The sequence below is a fragment of the Quercus suber genome, unplaced genomic scaffold, assembly GCF_002906115.3.
Source record: "Quercus suber isolate HL8 unplaced genomic scaffold, Cork oak 2.0 scaffold_353, whole genome shotgun sequence".
Taxonomy (NCBI): domain Eukaryota; kingdom Viridiplantae; phylum Streptophyta; class Magnoliopsida; order Fagales; family Fagaceae; genus Quercus; species Quercus suber.
This window is the reverse complement of record NW_027069805.1, coordinates 261,654-273,436: the sequence shown is the minus strand read 5'-3', so window position 1 is coordinate 273,436 and position 11,783 is coordinate 261,654. Positions and strand designations below refer to the sequence as shown.

Genomic DNA, 11,783 nt, shown 5'->3' with positions numbered 1-11,783 from the left:
GTGTCAGTCCACCAACAGATGGAAAAATTGTGTCTCGTCCTCGACCAATATCCATGGGAACTCTCCAAGCAAGCAAGAGTCACTCTTCTAAAACACCTAAGAGTGAGGCATTCACCCATGCCACTCCATCAGGTCATGACTTAGCTCCACCTGCACATACCAAGACTGTTTCCCCCATTCCGCTTGAGATGCCAACATCTAGCACTCAGCCTGCACCTCCTACTTTTCAAGACAGGTTGATTTCTTTGATTGAGAATACGTCTCAACGGATTTCTAGTGTAGAACGGCTTATCTACTCCACCAACAACCAAGTTCAAGTACATCTCACAACCATTGAGTCATAGTTGGAGGCTATTCAACAAAAGATCGAAGAAAACTTTTAGCTATTCATGACAAAAAGGGGGAGAGATTGCATACAGTAAGGGGGAGAACAACATAAGAATGGTGTGCATACTGATAGGGGGAGTTATGATCTCAAGAAGAGGAAGCTGCTGCATATACACTGTGACATACTTTTGGATAGTCTAACATACTTTTGCTGCATACACTGTTTATAGCTTTTGACTTGCTGGTTATTTTTATAAACTTTTGTATGGATTTGTTTTTATATACTTGTGAAACATTGTGACACATTGGAAATTTATCTATTAGATTTTTTATGTTTTTGTTTGTACCCATGGTACTTTTGTAAGCTTTTAAGGTTTGTTTCATATGCATTTGTAGGCTTTTATGGTTTGTACCATGCTTATGCATCCTTTATGCTTTGTTGCCTAGTACTTCTAGCTAAATGTTATGCATTTTCTTTTAGTACTCTCACTCTTGTGCCCAAGTAGGATTTTATTCCTAGATGCATATACTTCATGTATTGTGCATTGGTTGAGTGTTGGTCATTCAAGTGATTTGCTTTGTCCTTATCAGCTTGAATGTCCGGATGTTCATTCCAAGTGTGAATGAGCATTGTGGTCACTATCTTATAGTAATTACTTATTTGGTCAAGCCATGGTTTATTACTTTATTCCATTTTGCTTGATCGCATTGTGCTTGCCTCATATGCATTACAAGTTTTTCTACATAAAATGATCATATTGTGTTGTTGTGTTTCAGGAGATTCTTGTGCATATGATTCAAGAGTTACACAGATTCTAGAGTTAAGTGTGAGTGAGTTTTGATCAACTGTTCCCAACTCACATGTTAAGTTTAGAGTTTGTTTTAGGGTTTTGTCATGGAATAGCCAAAGGGGGAGATTGTAAGGTTGAATTTTATCAACCATCTTGTTGGTTTTATTCCGTGCCAAATTTGCTTGTATTTTAGCGATTAGTAACCCTGTATTTAGGTGGGAATCATGTAAGGGTAGTGAGTGAGAGAGTGACAAAATGCTCAAAATTGTGCAAAGATGCAGAGGTTCGCGGGTGACTCGCGACTGGCAAGCCGCCAAATCTGGCACACGTGTGGAGCATGCAAAGGAGCTGAAGAGTCATGCCAGCTATTGCACTACAGGACAAAAGTCCCAGGCTGGCTAGGCCGTTAGCTCGCAGCTTGAACTCGCGACTCAACCCAGTCGCGAGGCCAAGTCGCCAAACCACCCTGTTTGGGAAAAACTGACTCTTTGCATTCCATTCTCACCCTAGTATAAATACCCCTTATACCCACGAAATGTAGAGAGCTTCCAGAGAAAATTTTGAGAGAGAAACCCTAGAGAAAAAAAAGATTGATTCATCCCCAATCTTCATTTAGAGACTCTTCAAATTCCTCAACTCTCTTCCTCTCCATTATTAAATCCTTGAGAGGTACATTACCAAAACCTTTTCTCACTATACCCAAATCTGTGAGAAAGTTGTTTGGTGCTTTAGAAAGCAGTTAGGAAGGAACCAATTTCATATTGGTTGATGCTATGATCAAGTAGCGGAATCCAGTAAGCTAGAAAAGACATAGGTTCGGTGCAACCTCGTTGGAGCAAGAAGCTTGGAGGGCTTAGGTACACTGGGTAGATTAGGCTTGGAGGGTTTATTGTTGTTCATGTATCCCAACTACATTTTCTAGTGGATTATTTACCACTTGGAGGGCGGTGGAGAGGTTTTACGCCGAGAGCTTCGGTTTCCTCTTCGATAACACATCGTGTGTTGTCCTTGTGTTTGCATCTCTCTTCCCTTAATCTTTGCCATTTAATTTCTACTGTGGATGTGATTTTATTTGGTTTAGATTGTTTATCAATTCTGTATTAAGCTTATGTTCATGTTCCGCACATTAATTGTTTGATATTAAGCTTGAATTGGTAATTTGTAAATTGGGGGTCTAGACATTCATAGTGTTTTATACACATATTGAACTTTCACTGCTGATGGCTTGAAGTTAGACTCCCATGGTCTTATGGATAGGAAGTGCTCTCCAATAAACCAAGGACCCTTCTCCAAGACTGATGAGAAGTCTTCTTTTAGCCCAAATCGAACTAGAAAGAAATCCTTTCCCAAATCAGTGATATCCATCCTCCCAGATGGTTTCCAAAGGGCATTTAGCCTCGCTTGCAAGAAATGATATCACACAGTCCTCCCATAAACCTTCACAATCAGAGAGTTTGCCCAAGAAGCACGAATACGTTGCTTGACTTCCTTAGACAAAATCACCACAGCCACCCTTTCTCTTATCTCAGCCACCTCATCATCCAAGTCTTCATCATCTTCCATGTGACCATCCAATTGAAAGGCCTGATTATAGGCTCCTGGTATTTTCCCCAGAAGCTTTTCCTTGAAAGATAACCCATTGTTTCTAGTTTATTCTTGTGAGGATGCGCCCTTTCCAGTATTGAATCTAAAGTCTGCGTGATGTATATCCTTCACTTTCTTGTTGCTGCGTGCAAGTTCCATTTCTTCTTCTCTAGAGAGAATGGAACTATTGGAAGTTATAGACCCATTGCATGTTGGGGCCTGTGTTTCTGGAAAGAAACTATTCAGTTTATTTTACTATTTAGGTTATTTTTACTACTATTCACGATCCTTACTGCACTTTTTGGTACTATTCATGGGTCTCACTGTACTATTTTAGCTAACTTTTACCTTCATCTACAATACTTCCAACAAAAAGTTTTCAGTTTCAGCAAAATAAGCAGATCTCAAACAGACCCTAAAACATCTTATATTACAAAATACGTGAAAAAAATTGAATTATTTTTCCTTATAATAATTGCATCCTTTACAAACTGTATGAGACACTATATAGACTATAGTCTATATGCCTTTAGAACTTTTTAAAGGCTTCCCCTATTACAATAGCAATTCCTCTTCCCCCTAATTTGAGTAGGCTCACTCAATAGTCTTAAAATAAAATTAAAAAAATGGCTAAATGGCCTAGTGATTTTAAAGAAAATGTGCCCTTTTAACTTGATTTCATTTTATATAGCTTCTTCTTGTATCAGATAAAGTCTTAGGTCATTTGTATTTTAGAAGATTTTATAGGTTTCATTGAAATTTTTTTATTCAATTTAGTAGGTAATCTAGTAATTTATATCACAAATAAAATATTTTAAGAATTTTACTATATAATTTTTTTTTTAGAAAAAAGAAAACTCACTATAGAAATTATAATAGATGAATTTTATTCAATGAACATATCTTTAATTGGAGATAATAAGTTATATATATATATATATATATATATTTTATTTAGCATGGCCTCCAAGACAAATTCTCTAGCTCGCCACTTGAACAAATTAACATTTAGCTCTATTAAGTTGTATCTTATGTGCCAACGGGGGCTTGGCTTAGCTGGTAAGGTTCGGACGCTTCGTCTAACTCACCTAGGTTCGAATCCCGCTGCCAGCAAGTTTCCGTTGGTGGGCATACTTAGTGGTGAGGTGTACTCAAATGAGGTGACTCCCACACAGTGGTACAGGCGGGCCCCCGAGATCGGGCTAACCTGTCCCGAGGCCACTAACTCCCTGCCCGGGGGTGTAATATGACCATAAAGACCCTCATTTTAGATTCTCCAAAAAAAAAAAAAAATTGTATCTTATGTTCTTTCATTGCATTTAAATATTTATAATTTATTATGAACTAAATTTTCCAACCATCTCTCTTTCACATTTTAAAGCCTTTTTAGGGGTTCAACATAGTTCGAACTTGGAACAGAAGATTTAGCAATAGTTAAGATTTTTTTATATAAATTAGTTATATAACAAATTTATATAAAAGAAAATTGTGAATAACAAAGTGTAAACTACTGTTTAGATGTAATAAAAAAAATTAAACAATTGATTTTATTTATCTAAGAAGACACCTACAATTATCTTACATAAATAAATAAATATATATATAATATGGAAGATATTCTATATATACCTCAATCCATTTACTACACAATATATATACATTTATATATATATATATATATATATAAAGACGTGTTCAAGTTACATCTTGGGTAGTTTCACAAGAGTTACACATTTTTTGGACATTATTATTAGATCTAAGAGTGAAAAAATACTCATGGTAATGTCATTATTGTTCTCTAAAAATTAGTGATTTAGGCATTAATTATTCTTATTAAAGGAAAATAAATAAATAAATAACAGCATTAACTCTCACACTCTCCTCTACGTCATCATTTGCTTCCTTTCATCCTCTCTCACTTCTTTCTTCTTGCACTAAATAGTTTTTGGTCTCCTCCATTGATTTTTTAATAGTATACATGGCCAAAGTCATAATTGTTTTAGAGGATAATTGTTGAGGCCGAGAATTTCTAAGGATAAAAAACGCTCATGGCCAAAGTCAATTTAAAAAATTAGTGCTGTAACAACAGTCAACACTATCTCTCAACCATATCATCATCTCCTACCATGGCCCTTGAAAACTCTTTAAAAAGATGGGCTCTCTTACATCTATATATGCAAAGCAACAAACACTCCAAGCAATTAAATAGGTTAGTACATTGGTGGCGCTGTTTGTCTTTGGATAATCAACAAACACTCCAAGGACCACCACCTTGGAGTTGAAGTTTAATTATTGTCCTCCATGATATGGCCCATAGCCTCCTCCAATGCTTGCCACACTCCAAAATAACAATTTAATTGCCGACTTCTACAATGAAACTCACGGCAGACCTAAGTAGCTAAATGTAAAATCATCCTCTGTCTTGCTTCCTTTACCATTAGTTTGCACAATAGCAAGAAGAATTTTTTTTTTTTTTTTTTTTTTGGTGAAACCGATAGCAAGAAGATGATGACGAGGAAGACCACAACTTTTGCCACAACTTGCTCTCGTGGCGAGTCGTGAATAGTGTAGTTGTGGACTCATCACTTTTACTCCACCACTCATGACTTGCCATGTGAGCAAGTTGTGGCAAAAGTTTTGAGGAAAGTTGTAATCCTAACATTACTTTTTTTTTTCCCTTTAATAAGAAGATTTAATGCCTAAATCACTAATTTCTAGAAAACAATAATGACATTACTATAAATAAATAATTATTAACAATAGCAATGTATATTACATATTATAATATATTTATTATAGCATTATTTATTGAGTTTTAATTATCATCAATATATCTAACCATAATATCTACATCTATAATATATTATAAAGGGTTTGGCTTACCTCTAGTATTTTTTTAGCTGGACATGTCCCTTTGTTTTAAATATACAATAGCAAGTGGTAATGAGTTTTAATTCTCACATTTTATTAGTTAATGGATGATATGACAATCTCTCATTAAAACAAAGGGTAACTTTTTAAAAAAAAAATACTGGAGGTAAGTCAAACCATGTTATAAAAGTTGGATCTCAAAACTAGTTGATGCACAAAATGATAATACGTATTCTTTTATCTATGCATATAACATTAACATACGTCATATTCTAGAATGATGTATACTTACAATGTCATCAATCTATATATGTTATAAAAGTTGAATCCCAAAACTAGTGGATGCACAAAATTATGACATGTATTCTTTTACCTATGCATATAACATTAACTTGTGTCATCTTCTAGAACGATGTATACTTTCAATGCCATATGGCAAAAAATAAATTGTACATGTCATACATATTTAACACATTTTAGGATGATACAAAATGACTACTCCACTTCCTCTTAAAAAAAAGGCCAAAATGCAAAATTCACCTTCTAAGTTTCGCCATTTGTCATTTCAATCTTTTAAGTTTGAGTTTTATTATTTCAGTCCTCTAAGTTTCATTTTTTTTTTTTCTCAGTTAAGTTCTTTGTTAACCACCCGTTAGTTGCTGTTGTTGTTATTTTTTGTTACTCTTTTATCACTTTTCACCTGCAGCTTCAGTATCAACTTGGCTCTATGTCTGAGCCTAAATTGGGTCCAATTTCTATACAGAAGGAAAACAACCAAACGCACTTTGTCGGCTTTAAAAACCTCGCCAGCACTTATCATTAACCCATCAAAAAATTTCATACCCACAAGAAAACCCAACACTCTAAGCCAAACTGAAAACCCAGTCGCCATAATCAAAGTATCAAACCACCTAAACCCATACCCATCACACACCATCGTTGATCCTCCAGGAAAAAAAAAATAAAAAACAGAGTTGTCCATCATAACCTCTTGGTCCACAAATCCCACAACAGCAACCATAAGTAACAAAATGGCTCCACTCTGCGATAGAACAATGCCACAGAGACAAGCATCCATCGCAGGCGCAGTCGGTGCCGCCATTCATCCAATCTGTTTCTCTAGCTACCGTTACACCTCACTTCTCCCTCTTTCTTTCTTAAAATAAATAATAAATTAAAATTTTAAATTAAAAAAAAAAATACAAAACAGTGTTGTTTTGCTGTAGATAATGGTAGCAATTAACGGATTGTTAACAAATGACTTAATTGAAAAAAAAAATGAAATTTAGAGAATTGAAATGACAAAACACAAACTTAGAGGACTGAAATAAAAAATAGTGAAACTTAGGGTGTATTTGGATACCGCTTATCTTGCTGAAATTGAAAAATTATTGCTGAAAGTACTATAAATAAAGGTAAAAATTAGTTAAATTAGTATAGTGAGGCCCATCAATAATGCCAAAAAGTGCAGTAAGGCCTATGAATAATAGCAAAAATAAGCTGAATAGTGAAATAATTTTCATTTTTCATCCTAACCCAAACACACACTTAGTGTGCATTTGGAAAGCACGTTTCCTTGCCCACGTCTACGTTTGACATTTGAAACAGTGGGAAAATGAAGACCCACGACAGTATTTTAAAACTGGGACCCACGACTATTACCAACAGATGAAGACCTACATCAGTGTTTTAAAATTGGGACCCACAGCTACTGTTCACGTTTTAAAATTATTTTGCTACAAGGATTTCAGTTTTCAGCAAAATAAGCGATATCCAAACAGACCCTTAGAGGGTGAGTTTTGCATTTTGGCCAAAAAATAAAAAGACTCATCCTCTACCCACTAATCTAATATTTGATTCAATTTAATGTTATTTGGGATTATTTAATATCTTTCTTGAGACGTTAATTTCCTTCCATTATGGCATTTATTTATTTTTTTTGGTTTAGGAATTTCCTTCAATTATGGCATATAAAAAATACCAAATATATTCCGTTAGCATTATAGTACACGAGTGATTAAAAAAAAAAAAAAATCTTACAAAAAATTTAAATTTTTGATGAATCTTACACAAATTTTAAATGGACATTACATTAATTGGAGAACCTTAAGTGTCTTATTGAAGGATTAATTATAAAAATAAAAATAAAAAATCCCAAAAATATTTCCTTGGCAACTCTACATGGCTTCAAACCAAAAAATAAAAATAAAACGAAAATGCCAAAAATATTCCATTAGCATTATAGACTTATAGTACACCAGTAATTAAAAAAAAATCTTTCAAAAATTTTTAATTTTTGTTGAATCCTACAAAAAAATTTAATTGACATTACATTATTTCAAGACCCTTAAATTACTTATTAAAGGACTAATTAAAAATAAATCCCAAAATAATATTTCCTTGACATTACACTACATGGCTTAAAACACTAATGGAGAAAAAATAACCTCCAAACATATCCCATTATCATTAAGTTCATAAGTTGAAAGGCTAGCAGTAAGATTATATAATGAGTTTTTTTCATATAAACTGCTACATTAATTCCCCCTCAAAAAAAAAAAAAAAAACAAAAAACTGCTACATTAATTAATTAATGCAAAATGACATCCTCAAATCTCTCCTATAAGGTAAAATTATTAATAATTTTTTCTCTTAAATGTGCACTAAGCCATTAATTATTAATAATTTTGTCTTTATAATTATTGGTAGAGTGCTTGTCATTGCTCATGAATGTCGACTTATATTTGGTTCTAGGCCACTAGCTTGGGGGCCTTAAGGGTGGAGCAAGTAGAGTGGAACAAGAGTAATGCTACAGCCAAAAACTATTTTACAATATTTTTACAAAATATTGATGTGACCAACCTCTTATTGATTTTCATCTAGGCCCACCATTAATATCACTTTCTCGTTTACCAATAATCACTCACCACATCAATAATTTGTAAAATTTTTTGAAAAAATAATTTGTATCTCTAGCATTATTCGTGTAACAAAGTGAACCATATTTTAATTATTAAGGGTATTTTAGGAATTTGAACCGGGTAGGGTTTTTATATATTTTTTAAACATTGTTGTAGCCCTCATATAATAGATCATTAGCCACTCACTATCGTGGACAAATGACAACTACCGAACCACATAAGTTTTCTATATTGATTTCTCTCTTCTCTCTCCTCTTTAATCTTGTGTAAACATTTTCACAACAAAAGGTATATCAAGTGCCATGTCATTTAAAATTTTAAATGACATGACACTTTTGTACACTATCTAATCCATGAAATAAAAGATTACCCATGAAATAGACTCTCCCTCCATATAGAGACCCATTGAATAATATGCTTATGTTTGTTGTCATCCACAAAGTTAAGTATATTACTAAACCACGTAAATTTTTGAATTCTTTATGTGTGTGTATGTTTGTTAATTAATTTTGTTTTCATTGTTATTAGATTGGATCCTAGAATAAAATTTAGAAAAACAAAGTATATATTAATTGTGTTAGTTCAAGAGTGGTGATTGTAAAACAATTATAAAAAAAACTATTTTTAGCACTTCAAACATCAAAGTACATGCTATATCAAAGATGCTAAAGCTAAAAATTCAGCAACACGCTACAGTGATCTATTACTAGTACCAAACCATTATAGCATGATACTTCAATTATTTAATTCATTTAATTTCATAGGTTGGAGAGGAAAAGAGAAAAGAGAGAGGGAGAGGTTATAAATAAATTAATATGTTCGGTTTGTTTATATTATTTTAATAAGTTGTATGTAAAAATAGAGTATTTGATGTAGGGTATATTGTAAAATGATATGTTAAAATAGATAAAATAATTTTTTAAAGTGCTAAAAGCTAAATTTTTAGCTAGTTTAATGTAAATGGTAAATGCTCATAGAGTACTAACACCAATTGTGCTAAACAGACTGAACATATTAATTTATTTTTGGCATTGATAAATATCAAATTTTTGGCATTAAGCACACCAAACATGAAAAATGACTCTACATCAGATGTGTAGAATACCAAAAAATTTAACTGTGATAGAAGCGTAGCGTCACAAATTCTAAAACTAATTACTTTTTTTTATTCAATATTCTCTCCTCTCTGCTGACTCTCTCTCCTCTGTCTCTCAATATCTCTCTTCTCTCTCTCCTCTCTGTTTCTCAATAAGTCTCACCTCTCTCTCCTCTCTCAAAAAACTTCTTCTCTCTTCCCTCTCTCAGACCTCTCTTTCTCTCTTCCCCCTCTCTCTCTCTTGTTTACTGGTTTACTTGTGGAGATCGGCATTAGATTTTCCAGTGGAGATTGGCGTTGGTTTGCTAGTGGAGATTGTGGATTTGGCTGTGGGTTGGGTTGCGGCCCGTTGAATTTGAATGGGTTTTGAGAGTTGTGATTGTGAATGGTGAGATTAGTTCAGAAAATTATAAGAAAATAAAAGGAGAAAATTCTTGTATGCTATGGAGATATTTCAACACAATTAGATAAGAAAAAAAAAATCTGATCGTTTATTAGTCTGTCTAATCGACGCTTCTAGTGCATGTGTTTGTTTTTTCATATAATTTTTCAAATAATTAGAACAAAACTAAAATAATTTTTCAGAAGTTATCCAAATCATTGATGATATGACCAGAAGAAAAGGTAGAATCTTACCTATCCAACAAATGCCATCCGCGGATCTTGCTCACTTCTTTTAGTGCAGTTCTCCACTTTTGTATCTGTTCTATGCTAACCTTGCGATCTTCTTCATGCTTGAGAAATGCTTTCCCAAAAGTCTCCCTCTGATTTCCAACATCAGAGGGATTTACGTGGTAGAAAAGGGGCAGAACTTTCAGCTCCTTGTCTTTCATGCATTCAAGAATTTTAACAAGTTCATCCAAGCACCACTTTGAAAAGGCATAGTTTTTTGAGAGAACGATAATTGCATACTTGGATTCTTCTATTGCTTTCATGAGCCCTGAAGCAATGGGTTTTCCTTGCTCAAGATTTTCATTATCTCTATAAGTGTTAATGCCTTTTTGTTTCAAACTAGCATACAGATGATCCGTAAAATTCTTACGGGTGTCCTCACCGTAGAAACTAAGAAAAACATCATATTTCCATAGAGGATTAAAAGGAGATGATGATGACAAGGATGTACAGGCTTTTTGAGTGCTCATGGAAGCCATTGGAAACTCAGCCTACAGCTTGATTATGGAAAAGGGAGTACTAAAAGAGGATGGATTTTTTTTTTTTTTTTTTTTTTTTGAGGAACGATTTTGCCTCTAAGTTTGCCATTATTGTTAATGTGATCCTTCCATCTATTATTATTATCATTAATTAGCTTGTAACTCCATGCATATGTATAGATACATTTAAAGATATATAATAAGATGAATAATATAATTCATATATATACACGTGCAAATTAGATTTGAGCTTATATATGAAAGTGAAATCAATTATCTAACAGTACATCTACATGAGAAAGCTTGAATATATGCAAGTTTTGACATGTGAAAAGCCACAAACTGAATGATCCCGTGTAATTAAACCAATTAATTAATTAGCCAAGTTATTAATTAATCAATTTAACATGCCAATATATATGGAAGCACAAACAAATCACCAAAAACTAAATATGCAGCGGAAATTGAAAGACACGGTGATTTGTTTACGAATGGGGAAAACCCTTGCGGCAAAAACCCCACCAGGTGATTTTCAGGTCACCACTCCCGAAACTCCACTATTATCAAATCAAGCGGTTACAAGTAAAGGAATCTCAAGTACCTTACCAACCTACAGTTGAACCCTTATCCCAAAACCTAATTGGACTTGATCTGTAGTGACAGTTCCCACCTTTGATGCACGGCTCCCAAGTACGTGACTAACCAATGCGCGGATCCAGTACACGACTTCAAACACCAACTTAGAAGGAGAGGTTGGCTGCAAAGTTCTTCAATTCATCCTACACGATGAAGATCAGGATACTTGGTCACAAAACCCTTTGGTGCAAATACACAGCAACTTCTTCAGAGAAGATGAACTAGGTCAAGAACTTCGTCTTTGATCACAATTTTCTTGAACAGAGATTGCTCAATGTTTTTGCAACTTGTATACAATTTGACGGCTCTTAAAACAATCATTTTATATGTTTAGAGTTTGGAGAAAAGAAGACACAAAAGCATATTCACGAATCCCAAGGAAATCAGATCAGAAAATCTGATTTTG

The 11,783-nt window shown here is 33.8% G+C and overlaps 1 protein-coding gene across 1 annotated transcript; it reads right to left on the bottom strand.

The window, feature by feature from the left end:
* Positions 1–2,534: 2,534 nt before the first annotated feature.
* Positions 2,535–10,741, bottom strand: LOC112032325 (TMV resistance protein N). The gene is made up of 2 exons (XM_024065094.1): positions 10,307–10,741; positions 2,535–2,741 (listed from the first exon to the last, which is right to left on the bottom strand). Exons 1-2 carry the CDS (start codon positions 10,739–10,741, stop codon positions 2,535–2,537), a joined length of 642 nt encoding a protein of 213 aa, XP_023920862.1.
* Between the last annotated feature and the right edge of the window lie 1,042 nt (positions 10,742–11,783).

Coding starts and splice junctions, on each gene's coding strand:
- LOC112032325 (XM_024065094.1), bottom strand. CDS start 10,741: ATGGCTTCCATGAGCACTCAAAAAGCCTGTACATCCTTGTCATCATCA. Junction 2,742..10,306: donor AGCATGAAGAAGATCGCAAG/GTTAGCATAGAA, acceptor TTATCTTTCAAG/GAAAAGCTTCTGGGGAAAAT.